The 17,814-nt window shown below is 44.2% G+C and overlaps 3 protein-coding genes and 1 non-coding gene across 7 annotated transcripts; 2 read left to right on the top strand and 2 right to left on the bottom strand.

Annotated features, from left to right (window-relative positions):
• Positions 1–1,269: 1,269 nt before the first annotated feature.
• trnas-uga (transfer RNA serine (anticodon UGA)) lies at positions 1,270–1,351 on the top strand. Its single transcript has one exon. It is a non-coding gene; the product is annotated as a tRNA-Ser (tRNA).
• A 307-nt stretch (positions 1,352–1,658) lies between these two features.
• c1h4orf54 (chromosome 1 C4orf54 homolog) lies at positions 1,659–8,005 on the bottom strand. 2 transcript variants are annotated; one of them, XM_049760228.2, is made up of 2 exons: positions 2,884–8,005; positions 1,659–2,079 (listed from the first exon to the last, which is right to left on the bottom strand). In XM_049760228.2, the coding sequence occupies exon 1, from the start codon at positions 6,578–6,580 to the stop codon at positions 2,891–2,893; it is 3,690 nt and encodes a 1,229-aa protein (XP_049616185.1). In that variant the 5' UTR covers positions 6,581–8,005; the 3' UTR covers positions 1,659–2,079; positions 2,884–2,890. The 2 variants fall into 2 exon arrangements, with proteins under 2 accessions (XP_049616185.1, XP_049616184.1); XM_049760227.2 differs by having other exon boundaries at positions 1,659–2,076.
• Positions 8,006–9,567: 1,562 nt separating this feature from the next.
• LOC125992377 (solute carrier family 2, facilitated glucose transporter member 4) lies at positions 9,568–14,319 on the top strand. The gene is made up of 11 exons (XM_049761340.2): positions 9,568–9,831; positions 10,878–10,973; positions 11,194–11,354; positions 11,761–11,885; positions 11,964–12,079; positions 12,154–12,316; positions 12,571–12,758; positions 12,823–12,927; positions 13,038–13,139; positions 13,213–13,416; positions 13,579–14,319. Exons 1-11 carry the CDS (start codon positions 9,799–9,801, stop codon positions 13,795–13,797), a joined length of 1,512 nt encoding a protein of 503 aa, XP_049617297.1. The 5' UTR covers positions 9,568–9,798; the 3' UTR covers positions 13,798–14,319.
• A 72-nt stretch (positions 14,320–14,391) lies between these two features.
• On the bottom strand, positions 14,392–17,377 carry LOC125992755 (Y-box-binding protein 2-A-like). Of its 3 annotated transcripts, none has more exons than XM_049761820.2 (10): positions 17,184–17,377; positions 16,389–16,452; positions 16,281–16,314; positions 16,126–16,215; positions 15,809–16,027; positions 15,600–15,682; positions 15,337–15,523; positions 15,152–15,265; positions 15,017–15,090; positions 14,392–14,905 (listed from the first exon to the last, which is right to left on the bottom strand). In XM_049761820.2, the coding sequence occupies exons 1-9, from the start codon at positions 17,266–17,268 to the stop codon at positions 15,055–15,057; spliced, it is 912 nt and encodes a 303-aa protein (XP_049617777.1). In that variant the 5' UTR covers positions 17,269–17,377; the 3' UTR covers positions 14,392–14,905; positions 15,017–15,054. The 3 variants fall into 3 exon arrangements, with proteins under 3 accessions (XP_049617777.1, XP_049617770.1, XP_049617766.1); XM_049761813.2 differs by having other exon boundaries at positions 15,017–15,093; positions 15,600–15,679; XM_049761809.2 differs by having other exon boundaries at positions 15,017–15,093; positions 17,184–17,376.
• Positions 17,378–17,814: the final 437 nt, after the last annotated feature.

Here is a 17,814-nt window from a genome sequence, read left to right as displayed (position 1 = left end):
ATAGTACTTATAGAATGACAATTGCTCAAATGAGTGCGATTGATGAACTACCCATTTTGGCTTGAGTCAAAACTACGCATTTAGGAATACTGAAATGTTGGGATATGAGCCAATAAAATGTTACCACATTTGAATTCTTTCAATTTTTAAAAGAACAAGGTTAGGGTTAGGGCAATTTTTAGGAATTATTAATCTGTGACAATTAAGAGACAAATCTTTGGTGTAAAATCAGAAGTTGTTACAAATCTGGAGATAGAATTTTATAAATACAAATTTTTATTTAAAAAACGTGTGTATTAAAAGTAGCAGCAGTTTATCACCCTCTAAATGTATGTATACTTATTTGTTTTATTGGCGCGTGAATGTGATGAACATATTGAACAAAAACTATGGGAAACTATGTATATAGTTTTTTATTTTTCAAATTTGTCCGCGCGGACATGCCGTAGTGGCTTACGACAGGCGACCAATTTGCGCATGCGCAGAAGAGCTTTTGGCGAAGTTGGGGCATTCGTCTCTTGCGGCATTGCCCAACAAGAACATTAACTAGTCAACTTACTAATAATGTAAATAAGCACAACTGTGATGTCATTAGTTTACCTTCTTCCTTTCTTGCTGGCCGTCGTCGCGTAAATATACACCAGAAGCAGTTCACCTTAATCATGTTCTCTTCAATAAAAGTCCCACTCCCGGTGGTTACTCGCGTTTCTCGCCGCTTCAGATGCGTTAAAATGCAGCTTGGTTTTGTCAATTAGTCACCATTACACACGTAAAACGTGACTGAATGTAAACTTGAAATATACAGTATGGCCCTGATTTGTGTGTTATAAACGTAAGTAACACGGGCGCTGAAAAGCGCGGAAGAATATGTGATGAGCATAATAGTTTACAACAGGCACTTTAAGGGGCAACCATAATGCCACTCCGGAGGTTCCGGGTAACGACAACAAATCAATTTTCATGCATTCAATGTTCAATCGTGTCTTGAAAGTGTTTCTTATGCAGGTATTTTATAAAAAATAAAAAAAATCCATTGACTTATCACACGCGAGTGAAAGCCTTTTGACTTTCATCGTCTTAACGAAAATCCCTCGTGGGTGGGCTGACATCTGTCGGACGAAAAGAGGCACGACCGTGGATTAAAATTTCGTACTACAAAAAGACAGAATATAGAATATACATTTTTTTACCTAGTAGAATACTGTCGGAAGTGATTTACGCAAGACTTTGTTGTATTACATAAAGCAAGAGTAGACCCGTTGTATGGCAGCTGCGATGGCCGAGTGGTTAAGGCGTTGGACTTGAAATCCAATGGGATCTTCCCGCGCAGGTTCGAACCCTGCTCGCAGCGTCAACCAATTTTTTTCTTGCGTGGAATACTTAGATTTTGGTAAGATTAAAACTAATTTAAATAATAAATCAACTCTACATACTCTCCCTTTCAGTACAGATGTATATATAATCTAATTAATATATCTGACTATATTAATTCTTATTGTTTAATGATTAACATAAACTCTATAATTAAATAATAATATAATTTAATATATGTATATAATATCGTAAAGATAGTTATATCTAATCTAATCTGTCATACTTTTTACGATGAGTCAGACAGCAAAATGGCTACGTTGAAATAACTGACTTACACACTGAAGTAAAAGGAAAGAGGGGGAGAAAAAACATTTATTGAAGTGCTTTTCCAGATCAATTGCCAATGTGCAAATATGAGTTGAGAAAACAAAATATGTATTTGACTTACAATATTTCCTTCACATTTTTTCCCTTTCAACATCACCGTTCTCAAACCACCCTAGCTTGCCTTACTATCAAAATTAAAACAAAATCTTCCTCTTTCCACCTACATTTCCCTTTCATATAGAATACATATGAGGCAGCATATGCATATGAACATATCATTTAACTCGGATCCATTTGCAGCGTCACCCTGTAAAAACAATAATAGTAATATAAAATACAAGTTACTATACATTCATTCCTATAAAAAGATGTGACATTGAAACTAAAGCAGTCCAATCCAGAAGTGTAAAATGGCGGCCACACACGTCTTCCAGCCTGCTTGGAAAACACAAGCAAAAACAAGTCAAGCGCTGTAAACAAAAGGACTTAACTAAGTGAGCAACCTACCCACCTTCATGCGCAATTTACCTTTTGAGGTGTCAAACTCTTTTTTTTATTTTTTATGAATAACTAGTTTTGAAATCAGAGACTAGTAAAAACTGTTCAAATAGTCTAAAAAGATGAATGGCAGCAAAAATTGCTAGAAATATCACAATTTTTAAAAAAAGTGGAGACAATTTGTAATTTTAGTCATGACGATGCAAAATCTGTGCTTTCTACCTTCTTGGCGTGAGCAACTTGCTTACTTCTACACCAGACCTACATAACTACCTACCTAACCAATGTTTCAGGATATGTTTGGCCCAAACAAAAATAACATTCTGCCCCTCTCTATGCAGGTCTGACAAGAAAGGGCAGCTCCCACGTCACATGCTGTGTTTATATAATTGGTGTTGATCGGAAGCTGTGAGAATTTGACTTGTCACTCTCGCTGTCTCCTATAAAAAGCCCGCTGAACCTGCCGCAACCCGCCTAAGCGGCTTCTTGACATTCAGCAGCAGCTGAAGGCAGCCCAGTTGGTCTAAGGCTGCCCTTGGGTCCTTTCGCTTCTGTCACGCTTTCTTTCTGGCTTACTTATCTAACTACCCATCAACATGTTTACATGCCTACCAACCAACTCTGCTACCTTGCAACTTAATCAAATTTAGGATACTCGCTTAGGGTTTCTCAGGAAGTGTATTATAAATGAATGTGGCCCTTTTTGTAGACTCAAATTGATATGACTAGGGGGGGGGGGCTCACCTCCTTTTCACCTATGCTCAACCACAAAGCTCATGGTGGTGCCGTCAAACGAGGGCGGGGCAATGATCCGCGGACCCTGCTGCGACGTGATGCTGATGACCGGCTGCTTGCCACCGAGGATGCCTTGCTGTGGTCTGGCGATGCTGACCACGTTCGGTGTCATGGAAGTGGCATTTCCAGTAGTCATGTAGGATGGCGTCTCCATGTACATACCCTCGGACTGGTGGGGTGGCGCCTTCTCCCCGCTGTCCATCAGCACCTGCGGCTGCACCAGCGTCCGAGTCGAAATCACGGGGGGCGACGTCATGAAACCGGGGTAGATCATGTAGGTGTGTCCGTACGCGGCAGCACCCAGGGCCATAGGGGAAATTGGCATGGAAAGGGGGGTCATGGGAGGTTGGGGCATGGGAACCTCCACATACTGGCCCGTTTCTGGGTCAAAGAGGCGTCGTGTGGAGGGTTGAACCGGGGTGTCTACCAGGTAGTAGTTTCCACTGGTGGGATCCAGGAGCATCTTCCTCTGTGTGGTCTGGAATGGATCTAGCACAGGTGCAGGCGTGATGGCAGGGGAGATACAGTATACCTGGGGCTGATTTGTGGACATACCCGGTGGCATGGAGTGAAAAATAGTCGCTGGGGGGACATCGGTCGGGTGGGTTGCCATAGCAGTGTTGGAGCTTCTCTGGGACTGCTCCTCCTGACCTTTAGTGCCTGATGCCGGGATGTGCAAGGGAAGACAAGTTGGGCGGGACTGGCCGCTAAACACGGACAAGCCTTCTTTACTGCCGCTGGCCTGAGACTTGACCGGAATGGTCAGGTAGTTCTCATAGTCAGAGCTCTGCTCCGTGGCCAGAATTTCTTTTGACTCGCCGCATGTCTTTGTCGGACAGACTTTCAAGGACGTGGGTAATTTTGCCGACTTGGGGGCAAAGGTTTTAGTGTTGTAAGACACAGGCGTGGCATTGTTGGGCTGCAGAGTCTTCGCGGTAAGACCCATGGTGATGCCAGCAGACGCCTTGAGGCTGGAATTGACACTCGCGGCCACCGACCTGGCTTTAAGGGCATCGTCTTGGTCGCCAGTCGTCCTTAGCCAGCTCTCAACTGTTGGTGGCGTCTTGTTCAAGTTAGAATCCTTTCTTGCTATGTTCTCCACCACTGAGCCTCTCAGTGCTTCCTCCTCACTGTTCTCCTCACTTGCAATCAATGAGAGGACATGGCTGTCCATCAGGGGCCGTGGCTGGTTTTTCCTTTTCCATTCATTTTTGTCAAACACATAAAGCTGCTCCATTGTTTTCACTGCTGCCTGGAGCTTTTTCAAAGCCACCTGGTTTGACATTTGTTGCTTATCAGTGACCTCAAACATTTGTTCTTTCTTCGAAGCCAATGTGCTTTCCATTCTTAAACTCATCTCCTCCGAGGGATGTTCTATGATCCGCGGGGACACTTTCCCTGTCACTCTTTGCATTGACAAACTTTGATTGCCCTCTGGAGACGACGTATCTTCAGATAAGTCACCTTTGCTGCTGTTTGTATTTACTGACTGGCATTTTATCACAATGGGGGAAACAGATGTAGGATATCGATGGTCTTGGTGGCTGTCGGCGGTGGCGAAATCGGATTTATGATCCAATGAAACAAAGTGATAGGAGCTTTTAACCAATTTACGGACATCTCTAACTTGGTGTATGGGCGTCTGAAGCTTCCCTTTTCCATCTCGGATGTCCCGAATCATAAAATGAGGCACTTTATCCGAGGACTCACCCTTCAAACCTGCAGCCAGGACCCCCTGGCCTTTGGAGTCATCGGTCTTGATGGAATTGGCCGTGTGACAGCTCTGGAGATTAATTTTAATTTCTGGGGATTTGGATGCTGCGACACTCACACGGGACTCCGGTATGTTTAAAGTGTGGTCGGATCCAAGCTGGGACGCCTTATCCAGCTCCCCGCCACTGGCCACACGTTGGATGTTTGGCACAAACAAATGTGACATTTTAGTCAGTTTGCCTCCTCCGCTCGGTGAGTAGCGAACCCCCATTCCCTCAGGGGTTGGCGTCTCTTCTGGGGTTTTATGGTTTTTATGATCCTGTGGAAACTCTAGCTGCTCATTCCTCCAGCTTCTGAAGGCGCTATTTTGGCTCCGAAGCAAAGTCCCTTTGGACGCTTCCATTGCACCCCTTATAGCATCCATTGCTTTCGCCGGCGCCTCCGACGGAGTGTCTCGCACCAGAGAGTCCCGTCTCGAGCCGCAATCCATACTATCAGACAAGTCCTCTGCGCTGTCAGAGTTGCTCTCAGAGGGTTTGGAGCTCTGTCTTTGCAGTCCTTTGCCCCTGTGGCAGTCCCCCTTGTGGTGGGGCTCCCTCACCTCCCCCCTTTCCATCCGGCGCTCTTGCTCAAACTGCATCTTTTTGGAAAGCACATTCTGAATGACGCTGGACGCGAAGATGGCTTTCTTGTGAGTGTCCTCCATGCTTTTCGACTTAGCAGTGGCTCCTCTGCCCCTGCCTCCTTGCAAACTGTTAACGGTAATCTCATCCGTGGAATGTGATCCCGCTCCCGTGGGGTTTGGAGCGACGTTAGCGCGTCTTTCTCCGGTGGACATTCCCGATTTTACGTTGCAGCGAAACTTCAGGGTTTCTGTGAGGTGTATCACCCCGTTGTGTTCTTGACCAAAATTCCTCATTAGTTCGATTTTCTTAGTGGACGACGCACTTTGATGAGCTTCATTTCCATTCAGCTGCTCGGTAAAGTCACTGTTACTTCCCCCCCTTTCAGCTGTTGATTGGGAAACAAGACTCTGGCTCACGTTGGAGTACTTCAGGTCAACAAAAGTGGACCATCTGTTGATCCCACGCTCTGATGTGGAAGACTCACTGGTTGAAGTGCTGAAGTTGATGGCATCCAAGTAAGGATAAGCCAGGCTCTTGAAGGCTTTGGCCGTCAAGTTGCGCACCTCCTTGTCAGCGTCGTCGAGCTCGCTGGAAGCACAACTGGAATACTCAGCGCTTTCCTTTGCGCTCAATTTGCCGCCCGGTGCCGGAATGAGACCCTTCGCCCTATCACGCAGCACCTCAATGTTCCCATCCACTCCCCCCGCTGCCGAGGGGCTCGTATCTCTGGCGTCTTTGGCATGATAAACAGTATTTTCTTGGATCGGGTCATTTATAGCCCGGGAAGTGGTTTTGATTGACAGGTGGACCTGTCCGCCACCCTGGCCACAAGCGCTAAACTGTGAGGACGGATCGCTTTCGTGCAGACTAGTAATTGCAGCCTCACCCTCCCTCTTCATCATCAGTACTCCATTGCAGTCAAACGAGGCGTAATCCACAAAGAACACCTGCTGGCCATCCTCCGCGTCCCACGTGGACGAGGAGGAGGAACCGGCACCCGGGTCCGAGTCTCCGTCGTGGCCGTCGGACAGCTCCGAGAGCCGGATGGCGTGCGTGGTGATGTAATGCGACTCATCCTCGGTTACCACGGTCACGTCGTCCTCGTCCTCGTCCTCGTACTCGTCGGAATCCGTTTCAATCCCCAAATCGGACATTTGTTGACCCACGTCTTCAAGCTCCTGCTTCCAAGGGTCAAACTCGCTCGACTTCCCGTCGGAATCTACAATTTGAAGGAGATCTGTCACCTCCCGGAGGGTCGGGGGCTGCGGCGGCGGAGGAGTCACCGCGTGGCTTCGCTCAGTCTTCATAGCTTCAGCGCAGAGAGAAAGAGCACCACGGGGTGCTGCTGCTGCAGACGATGTGGCGCACTAAACACCCCCTACTCCATTCCAGCTGACACGGAAGAGTATAAAAAGGCGGCGAGACATTATTAACCCCTGTCTGGGCCACATGATACTCTAAGATGTGAACCAATCAGAGGCCTTCCTCAAAATTAACTCATCCGTCCACGTTGTTCTCAAGCACTACAGGCAAAATCTGACTAAATTAATCACTCCTTTGTCAACAGGAACATATGTGGCGGGTGACATCATGAATGCCTCAAGTGCGTCGGCCTTTTCCGGGGATACGTCGCTCATTTATAACGTGACATCTGTCCCGTAAATGAAAGCGAGTCCAACCACGATGCTGCAGTTTACTGAGGCACTAAGTTGTGAAACTCATCTGTGTGTTTAGGAATCTACTATGCCCTGATGGCCAAGGGGCTCTTTGGGTTACTACCCGAAGATAGTCCCGAAGTCCGAACAAATACCAAAGTAGACATTGGTGTCAGGGAAGTTTGTTCAAGTCAGACCTCTCATTGTGTAGAAGCTAATTTAGCTGAGTTGTTAGTGCAAGTTACAGAGAGTCTACAGGTGGGCTCTCACTTTTTCAGGGTTAGTAGGACGTCTTTATTCCCCACAAATAGTCGAGGTTTACCAAATGGTGAAATTAGACGGACGAGATTCTACCATTTGCATTCTGTGAGAAGGGGAGAACATTTCCATTTGAGTTAAACATGGAAAAACAAGTCTTAGGTACAGTATGTTAGCTAATTTTTAGCATTACGAGGAATGACAAAGCAAAATGGGACTACCATTTGCATTCTCGGGGGAAAAATATTTCCACTGCCATTTAAAAATTATTTGAAAGGTTCAACACCAGACATGATATTAAACGGATAGGACTCTACCATTTGAATTCTAGGGCGGGGGTTTCTGTTTACATACACAGGTGCTATATTTGGCACAGTATCGGAGTGTAACTACAGGACTTGAGAGGATACTGTTTCTTTTGGAGACCACATTATAAAATGGTGGCCGAAAATAGATATTCATGTAGAAGTAAAAACATTATTACTATAATCATACTGTATAGACTTTTACATAATTTATGTATGTACTCATTAAAATTATGTCAAGTAAGTAAGAAAATTAATGTTTACAAGCCCTTTAAGAGGAGAGGAAGTGAGCTTGCTCCTCTTGATTTATTTTACAGCTGTCACTTAGCATTGGCATTAGCATCCAAGTGGATGTGAGGTGGTTGAGGGGGTAATAAAATGTCAGCTTTCACAGCATTATCGGGATCTCGTTAAGTAGAAGAGTACAAAAAATAAATGACATTGTAGCTTTGAACTAAAATGGCTGATTTGTGTTGTCGCTAAGCCAAAACATTCTAAGCACAAATCCAAAAGTCCATCGGGAACAATACAGTAAGGTCGCCATTTTGGCTCAAATAAATAGATAAGAACAATTAAAAAAAAAATTATGACAAGTAATATTTGTTAATTATTAATTACTTTTTCTTAATACAACCTCAGCTATGAATCTGTGGGTTTAATAATAAAATTTGGCTCTTGATGACAGATACACCTCCAACACATCAAGTAATATATTATTCCATTTTACATACCATTCGTGCAGAACCACAAGCACCACACAAAGTTCACCGGCAGTCGACGCGCAGCACCTGCCGGTGGATCATGTGACTCTATTTAACCGCAACATGATTTTAAACAAAAAAAAGACACACCCAAGTGTCAAATGAGGGGCCGGATATGGTTGATCGGTACCACACTAGCCACAGCAGATATTTTCAGGAGAATGTCTTCCAATGTGGACCGATGACAGTCATGTGACTTGCGAATGTCACGTGGTTTCAGCACGCATGCTGTATTGATAACAAAACATGGCGGTATCAATTAATTACGAAATATATTTGATTAATTTCCATATGCTTATAATATATATCAAATATGCTCATTATTTTTCCATTACTTTACCAAACAAAATCCAAACAACGCGAAGAACAAAAAACAATATTTGGTTTTTCTTAATATCACCGTGTTTATCGTGTGCGTTACTGGACAAATACACCAGATTATGGGAGATAGACATCATCACTTCTTGCAATAAAAATAAAACCAAATGTGTTTTTATGTTGTTTGGATGTTGTTCGAAGAAGTTGATAGAACATTGATATCTCGAATATATATGTATACTGTACATCAGGGATGGTCAACCGCGGGCCTCCAGTGGTCAGGGCGGTATTGCAGGTGGACCGCGAAATTGGAAATGGAAAATGATTTGACATTTTTAAAAATGAAATGTATTTATTATTCAGATTTGATTTGTTTTCCAGATAATTTTGTGAATCATTTACCCATCCAAATGATGTCAAATGTAGCTGAGATTCCCAAAATACACATACAGATGCAAATAAATTGCCTGTATAAGTCTATCCTCCTTTGGTGCAAAATAAAATAATATTTTGCCGAAGCAGTGGTCCCCGAGTTGCTTCTTGATTTTAGTGGTGGTCTTTGGACTAAACCAGTTGAAAACCCCTGCTGTACATTATCCATTTCAAAACAGTATTGATCTACTCTATGACATCAGAACAACAGGATAATCACATTTGGTTTTACAGAGATGCGTACCTTATCAATGAACCAATAGGTCTCTGTACCATAAAACTCATGCCCAAATTTAGGACCCACCTGTTCTCCTGCAGCTTTGTTGTGTGTTGTGTGTTGGTGGTGGGGTGGATGGGGGGGGGGCAACCTTTCGGTATGTACCCTAAAATAGATATCCATGTATGGGTTGTGGGCAGTACAGACAATGGCAATGAGAGGATCGGAGACGAGCCCCTCTTTCATAAAAGCTTTTAATGGAAGAGCTGGAAAGCTCGCTTTGCTTTTTTGACCTTCTTCAAGCTTCAACCACCCCCCAATCCTCGTCAATCCCAGCACCAACAACCACCCCTCCCCCCCTCCCCCCCTCTACTTTGGATAGAGGCGTGCACGTGGTTGTGCTTGGTGTCACTTTACAGGCCAGCCGTGGACAGCGGACAGTGTTGCTGAAAGGCAGGACGGGCCGTGTTTGCCTTTTGGATCGGATCGCGTTTTGTCTCCAAGCTTGAAGTCCAAGAGGGGAGCTGCCGGGCGTGCTCTCTCTCTGGTGGAGCTTGACGGACGAAGCTGCCAAAAGTCATGCCGGCCGGCTTTCAGCAATTGGGAGGAGAGGTCAGTGGCCTCGGGAGGTGCGCTCGCTGGGGTTTCGGACGAGCCGCCGATCATCATGGAGATGAAAGGCTTTTAGAGTGTCTTTGTTGAAAAAGTCCAGCCTCCGGAAGCAAAACACTTAAGGTTTGGTTCTGTGGTTTGACCTTGAGGTCACCTCGCTTGACTGCTTCCTGCACAAACAATGTCAACTATCTATGCTGTCTCCGCTAAATTATTATAATTTAGTTAAAATTGTTTCCCTCGTAGAAAATATCAGTCAAGTTTGATTTTAATATGATTAATTATAAATATTTATACTGCTTATAATTTTGGGTGGAAGTATTCTTTTTTTTAATTTAAAAATATTACTGTTATTTTTGTTAAAAAAAAGTATATATAATTTTAATACAAAATATCAGTTACCCTGCAGTATATATTTTTAAATTGATTATCATAACACATTTTGTGAAAAACATACACCATTTAGAGAGATGTTATTGAACCTTAGTGGTGTGTACTTTAATTTGCTTATAAATAACAATGTGATAATGACTATAAAAGCTTTTACATATTTAGTTACATGTATTTGAAAATGCTAGAACTACTTTACAATTTAATATTTTCTCAAATTTTCCAATATTTATTTTCATATTTATAAATATAAACCCGTTAAACTATAGTAATAATTAACATTTAAACCATGTCTATATTTTAATCACTTCACTGGTTTCTTTTATATCAAACTAATTGTTTTAGGTTCATTATCTTATGTCTATATTTTGTTTTAATTCATATTGTAAAATTATGTGTGAATTATGGAAAATATATTTGGGTATTTTTTCATACAATGGAATCCTATTGTCTGAAAAAGTACATTTCTATTATCATTGTTGTTGTCATTATTATTATTATATTTTTGACTTTGTGGGCAGTCCCATTTATTCAAAACATAACATAAGAGGTGCCATGTCTGTCACCGTGGAAACAGGTGCCTGTATTGTAGCCAGATGGGAATATCTGGGTTATATTTATATATGTCAACATTCGCGCGTGTGTGCGTGTTGCAGACGGTGACTGGAACCCTCGCCCTATCAGTGTTCACTGCTGTCCTGGGATCTTTAGAGTTTGGATACAACATTGGCGTCATCAATGCACCTCAGCAGGTATGAGCGAGAGCACCCCTTCCTGACATTCGGCCGTTCATCAATTGAAGTGAAACCTCGTGGTTGTCACAGTGAGTCACGTGCCCTGTTTCACCTTGAACGTCACGGAAACACCAGCTGACAAGCAAAACCAAAATAGGGGCCTTGATATTTACTGTTGAACACAAGCATTGGCGCGGGGGGTGTGCGGGCTCCTGACTTGATGTTGTCATGTGCTCAGATCATCGAGAGGGACTACAATGCCACATGGGTGCATCGCTACGGGCAAGCCATCCCACCGGGGACCCTCACGTCCCTGTGGTCTTTGTCGGTGGCCATCTTTTCCATCGGAGGCATGCTCTCCTCCTTCTGCGTTGGCTTTGTTTCTGAGTGGCTAGGCAGGTAAGGGAACGCTACATGAAACTTTACCGGCCGCCACCGGCGTGACTCCTGTGTGATGTAATTTCACAGAGGGAGGGCTGCGCCACTGTAGGAGTGCTCACAGAGGACTTCAATCATAGCCAATCAAGGCGGCTCTGTTCATATGGAGCAAACTAGTCTTAACATGGTGGACGCACATCTGCGTTGTTAAGTGTGCCCACTTGAAGATAGCCAAAAATCAAAATCTGCTGACATTTACATCATAACGCCAGTTAGCTGCATTAAAAAAAAATAATTGGAACGGCGAAGCGGACATTTTAAAATATTTTTTTGTAAGTTAATATGAATTAATCAGTAATGGGTTATTTTAGAAAACTTTTATTTGGACGAAGCGCAATTTTGATAAATCCAAAGTGCCTGTTTGCAGGAGAAAAGCCATGCTCGTCAACAACGTGCTGGCCTTCCTGGGTGGGAGCCTGATGGGCCTATCCAAGCTGTGTCGCTCCTTCGAAATGATGATTATCGGACGCTTCGTGATCGGCGCCTACAGCGGTCAGCGCCCGCCCTGATGTGCTTTGCTTCTCCTGCCACCACCGCATTTGACGCCACGTTTTATTTTTTCGCCTTTAGGGCTGGCGTCCGGGTTGACCCCCATGTACGTGGGCGAGATTGCGCCCACCGGTCTGCGCGGGGCACTGGGCACTTTGCATCAGTTGGGCATTGTGACGGGGATTCTCCTGGCGCAGGTGAGATGGCTGATGATTTTTCCAAAGAAGGACATTCGTGGAACAGTCACTGATTTTACGGCGCCTCCTTTCAGATTCTGGGCTTGGAGCAACTGCTGGGAAGTGAGGAGCTGTGGCCCGTCTTGATGGGGCTGACAGTGCTGCCAACTGTCCTCCAGATGGCGCTGCTTCCTTTCTGTCCCGAAAGTCCACGCTTCCTCTACATCGTCCGATGTCAGGAGCACCACGCCAAGAGAGGTGAGCCACGATCAAGGTTCCACTCCATCTTCCTACTAGAGTTGCTCCTCTTCTTCTGCATCTTCCTTCTATTCTTTCATCTCTTCATCACCATCCTCTCCCTGTATCTTTCTTCATCTTCCCTTTTTTTTCTCTGATTCTCCTTTTCTTCCACCTCATTGTCTTGTTCTCCTTCCTGCTCATCTCTGTTAGTAAACAAACACACGTGGTTGACCAGTAGGAGCTGAAGTAACGTTCCTGTGTCGGGTTTGCAGGCCTGAGGAGGTTGACGGGCCGCCAGGAGGTTGGCGACCTGTTGGCGGAGATGAAGGAGGAGAAGAGGAGGATGGACATGGAGCGGAAGGTGTCTATCCCGGAGTTGTTCCGCTCGCAGTTGCATCGCCAGCCGATAGTCATTTCCATCCTGCTGCAGCTCTCCCAGCAGCTCTCCGGGATCAACGCGGTAAGGCGTCAACGGCACGTGAACAAAATCAATCCTGTGATGTTTTTCGCCCACTTCCGTGCAGATTTTCTACTACTCCACCAGCATCTTCACCAAGGCCGGAGTCCAAAGTCCAGTGTACGCCACCATTGGAGCCGGAGTTGTGAACTGCGCTTTCACCGTGGTCTCGGTCAGTTGGAAGCAAACATAACCTTAGTTTCATTTATGTTGGATACATTTGCAAAGACCTGAAAAGAAAAAATATTATGTGTAAAATTCAGTGTAAATTTTTTTTGACAGCTCTTCCTAGTTGAGCGGACGGGCCGGAGGACGCTCCACATGCTGGGATTGGGCGGCATGTGCGTCTGCGCTGTGATCATGACCGTAGCTCTCGCCTTATTGGTCAGTTTGCCACCCCAGCATTCCAATCCATCCGGAGCTACTTCCTAACACTTCTCCTTCCCACTCCTCATAGGAAACTGTCCCGGCCATGAGCTACGTCAGCATGTTATCCATCTTCGGCTTCGTGGCCTTCTTCGAGGTGGGTCCGGGTCCGATCCCTTGGTTCTTTGTCGCCGAGCTGTTCTCGCAGGGTCCCAGGCCGGCCGCCATGGCTGTGGCGGGATGCTCAAACTGGACTGCTAATTTCATTATTGGCATGAGCTTCCAGTATATTGCTGTGAGTACAAAAAAAAAAAAGCATGATCCAAAGCATACCATGTCACACAATTATAAAAAAAAAAAAAGGCTTCATGGTCCAAATATATAACATGTCCATTCAAAGCATACAGATGGTATGATTTGGATCGTGAACTGTTCAATTAATTGTCCCCGCCCACAGGAGCTGTGCGGTCCATATGTGTTCCTGATCTTTGCCGCGCTGCTGCTCTTTTTCCTCATCTATACCTTCTTCCGCGTGCCCGAGACGCGGGGCAAAACCTTCGACCAGATTTCCGCCAACTTTCACCACGCCTCGGCCGACGCTATGATGGACATGGATATGGAGCTCAACAAGACCGGCACGGAACTGGACTACTTGGGGGACGAGAGCATTAATTGAGAACTGGACATTTTTCATTTCTTTGCCGGGGTTTTTGTTCTGTTTATAATCTGTGTGTAGTGTTTTGAGAAAAGTATTTTAACAATTATTTCCGGGAAATACGCATTACACATACTTCTAATTCCACTCATTGGAATTTTTGCACTTTAATGATACTTCGGAATTTTTCAAAAATAAGTTTTGAGACATCTCAAAAGTTTCATCCAGTTTTAACTCTTAATTATAAAAGTGACTTGTCAGCACGAGGGGACAAAGTTTGATAAAGCCTGAAAAGGTACAAGAACTGTCAGATTACAAAAAAAAAAAAAAAAGCCTTTTTGTGGTAGCGTGCAGGCAAATTCCTGGCAGTCATACAAATCAGTCTTAGCCATTTGTCCCAATGGCCACTACCAGATATGAAATTTAGCCAAATGCACATCCTTGTTAAATACATCGGCTGAATTTTGGATTCTTTTCATACTAATAGGAAATGTAGTATTCCAGCAATACCTCTTGTGTTGATATAAATGAATTTATTTGAAAGTGTGACATTTGTGTACATTTGCTGTCCTCATAATGTAAACAGAAATGACAATAATGAAGCGGACTAAGCTGTCAGAATTGCAAACATGGTTTTATTCACATTGACTTTCACATTGCACATTATCCCCTCCATGATGAAAAAAAAATTCATTAGTAAAACAAAGTCTTTTCATTAATAATTCCCCCTCAAACGAGGATAACGAAGGGAGGCTTTAAGAATTGTCAGGTGGTAACTAATCCCAGCCCCGTAATGCACCTGCTTTCTTCTCCCCTCTTTAACTAAATTAAAAAGTTAAATAAAAATCAAGGCTAGTTCCTGAAGTAACTACTTGATGCATCATTTTAAAGAAAAGAGATTTTTTTTTTTTTTAAATTGGAACATGCATTTTTTTTTTTATTCATTTCCCTTTTTAATGCCCCTTTTAAAGATGAAAATACACATGTCCTTTCTTTGCCTATGAAGTAAGGTGAGGGCGGGGCAGCGGTGTTTCGAGGGGGTGACGCAGGTTGAGGGGGGGGGGGGGCGCGGGGTGCAAGGAGGGGAGACATGCGTTCTCAAATGGGGCCAGTCCTCCAACCCGTGGATCTTTCAAAAACAGTTGGGGAAATGTGTTAGTCAGCAATAATTTGCTGAGGCTATTGAAATGTGTGTAGCATGATGGACCTGGACAAAAAAAAAAAAAAAAAAAAATCCCACCTTGTCCCGAGGGTCCCTCGACTGTCCACTCCTAAGTGTCACTCCGTCGGTGCCGGTACATTTGTGTCGGCGTCCTGCTGCAAGTCAAAAAGTAGTCACCCTCAATAATGGCCGGTGGTTTACTTTACGTCTCACCTCTGGTGATTTGGGCGAGCTCTTTTGGGAGCCCTTTGGAGATTTAGCCTTCACGTCTTCCTTGGCTGTCTGGGGAGGGGTGCCGGGTTCCGAGGCAGACTTCTCAGTACCGTTCTACGGCGGAGCGGAAGCTCAATTCCCGTAAGCACCCAACAAAACACGGCATTTACTTGACGCCAGCTCACTTTGGAGACCGAGGACTCCGAGTTCCTCTGCCGGCGGCGTCTGGACTGACGCTGCTGCTTCTGGACCTCGGCGGCATCTGTGTTGTTTTCTGACGACTCGGTTTGCTCCTCGTGTGCACTCGCCTGTTGTTGCTGCTTATGATTTTCCTCTTTGGGCTGCGCCAAAGTAACTCGTGGACGGAACGGTCTGGAAGCGGCGAGATAAAAAATGCATCAATAATCAAAGCGCCAGAAAAAAATAAAACACAAACATGCCACGTTACCGTCGGTATGGTCGCCAGAACCGACGTCGTGGTGGTCTTTGTGTTTCATCTCCTGAGGTTTTTGGCTCACCAGGCTCAACCTGCTAATGGTTACCAGGTACCAAATAAATACTTTATGAAAATGCAGACATGCTAACTCGATATGATGATTAGCACTAAACAAACAAGACTAAGAAACTTGGTCAAGCAATTTCCGGTCAACATTTTACATTTTGTTGTGGCTGCGGTCGCCGAGGTCTAGGGCGCTGCTGTTGGGGTTTGCCATCGTCGACGCGTCCCTCCTCGTCGCCGTCGGGGGGCTGACCGTCTGCTGGTTTGTCGGCAACACGTGGGAAGAACCGCCGCCGGAAGCGCCGCTTGTTGGGCGCGTAGCGGCTACCCTTCACCGGCACCCCGCCGGGACCCGTCACGTTGGCTGCTTCTGAACCCTAAGGAAGGAAGACACAAAAATAAATAAAATATATATAATGGGTAGATATATATATATTTTTTAAATATCAATAAATTTTTTGGGGTTAGAGCTTACCTTGATAGCCTCGATCACGTCAAACTCGACCACCTCGCCGTCGCCAACACTCCGGAGGAACTTCCTCGGGTTGTTTTTCTTGATTGCAGTCTGAGAAAATACAACAAGCATCACCGAAAGACGTCGGCCGACACCAAACGTTCACCTCGTGTTACCTGATGAACAAACACATCTTCCTTGGTATCATTTCTGAGGAAAAAAAAACAAATCACCATCAACCTCCATTTATGATATTGCTCATGAGTCACAAAAGAAAAACATACCTGTTTATGAAGCCATATCCGTTGCGTACATTGAACCACTTCACTGTCCCTTGTACCAAGGTGGCTGAAACAATTTAAGCATTTGATTAAAAGCAGTCACCAAAATCTACACACAAAACTAATAATGCTAACAACTAGCACGGTAGCAAAGTACTTGGGAATGACCCATTGATTGAGATGTGTGTACGAGACAATCATTAACAGCAAGACTTTGAAATCAAGTGCACAGCAGGTCACTGGGAAGGGCCACAATGTCATAAAAAGAAAACAAAAAGCATTATGCCATCCATTGAATTTTTTTTTAACTGAATCTCTGTACTAATCATTAAATACAATCCAGTCAGTGGTTCTCACTTTGACTTTAAACATCTTCATCCTGTTCACATTTTGACATCTTGAGACCAAGAGGACTCTCACAATCATCAACAGCACAAGTTGCCTCAAAGATTGGTCATAACAGCCAAGTGGACATCTTTAAGAAATTTTCACAGATCCTATTGAGCTTTTTCTCCTCTTCCATTGATTTCACTAAGTAGCTTTGACATAATCATAATAAATCTTATCCAAGTTCTAAATTTAAAAAAAGCTAAATAAGCAGTACTTGCGTATTTACACACATTTTAATTTAACTGGTGAATTACACTGTAAAAAAAATTGCACTTGAGCATTCAACATGGCACAGCAAGTACCCCCCAAAATGCACATGACAATAGGACTACAAAAATGGCTATGCAGGTGAGCTCACTCACGCCGTGATTAGTCAATCAACACGCACACACACGCGCGCAGATTCACCTAAAACTTTCCTCTCCACTTGTGGCTTGTCTTCCACAGTGGTCAAAGGTGGAGCGCTCTGCGTATCAATTTCGGCGTCGGTCATACTGCTGTTTGCTGAAATTGCCGGCTGTGACTCCTCGGTCTGATGCCGCGGTTAGCGCCCCGACCGAAAATACTCGGAACGCTATTTCACCTGCCGAGGTTTTTATCCAGGCGTAGCCCGGGCCACCTGGCGGAAGTCGCTTCCTGATTGGTGGAACGAGTGCAAGGGCGGGATTTTGTTTGATAGTCGGCGGAAGTGCACATCATCTTTTTTTTTTCTCCCCTTCATTTTGATTGCCCGAATCAACAACACCCATGTTTCAAAAGAAGCAATCTAAAATAAAAATTATGAATAAATCTTTAGAGGTTTGGCACAATGGGACATGGCGTGGCCATTTCTTAAACCAAGTATTAGCCTACAACTTTTCTCACTAAAAATAAAATTAGGATTTTTCATACGTTGCCACATTTTAAAAATGTTGATTTACAACTTTATTCTCATAACAGTATGACTTTTATTGCAAACAATTATTGGTTATTAATTAATTCATGAACAAGTTTATTCTCATCATTTTTTGTTGTCCAAAATACCAAAGCTCTGAACATT

Source organism: Syngnathus scovelli, chromosome 1, assembly GCF_024217435.2.
Source record: "Syngnathus scovelli strain Florida chromosome 1, RoL_Ssco_1.2, whole genome shotgun sequence".
Taxonomy (NCBI): Eukaryota; Metazoa; Chordata; class Actinopteri; order Syngnathiformes; family Syngnathidae; genus Syngnathus; species Syngnathus scovelli.
The sequence above is the reverse complement of the archived record's forward strand: the minus strand, read 5'-3'. Positions and strand labels throughout refer to the sequence as shown.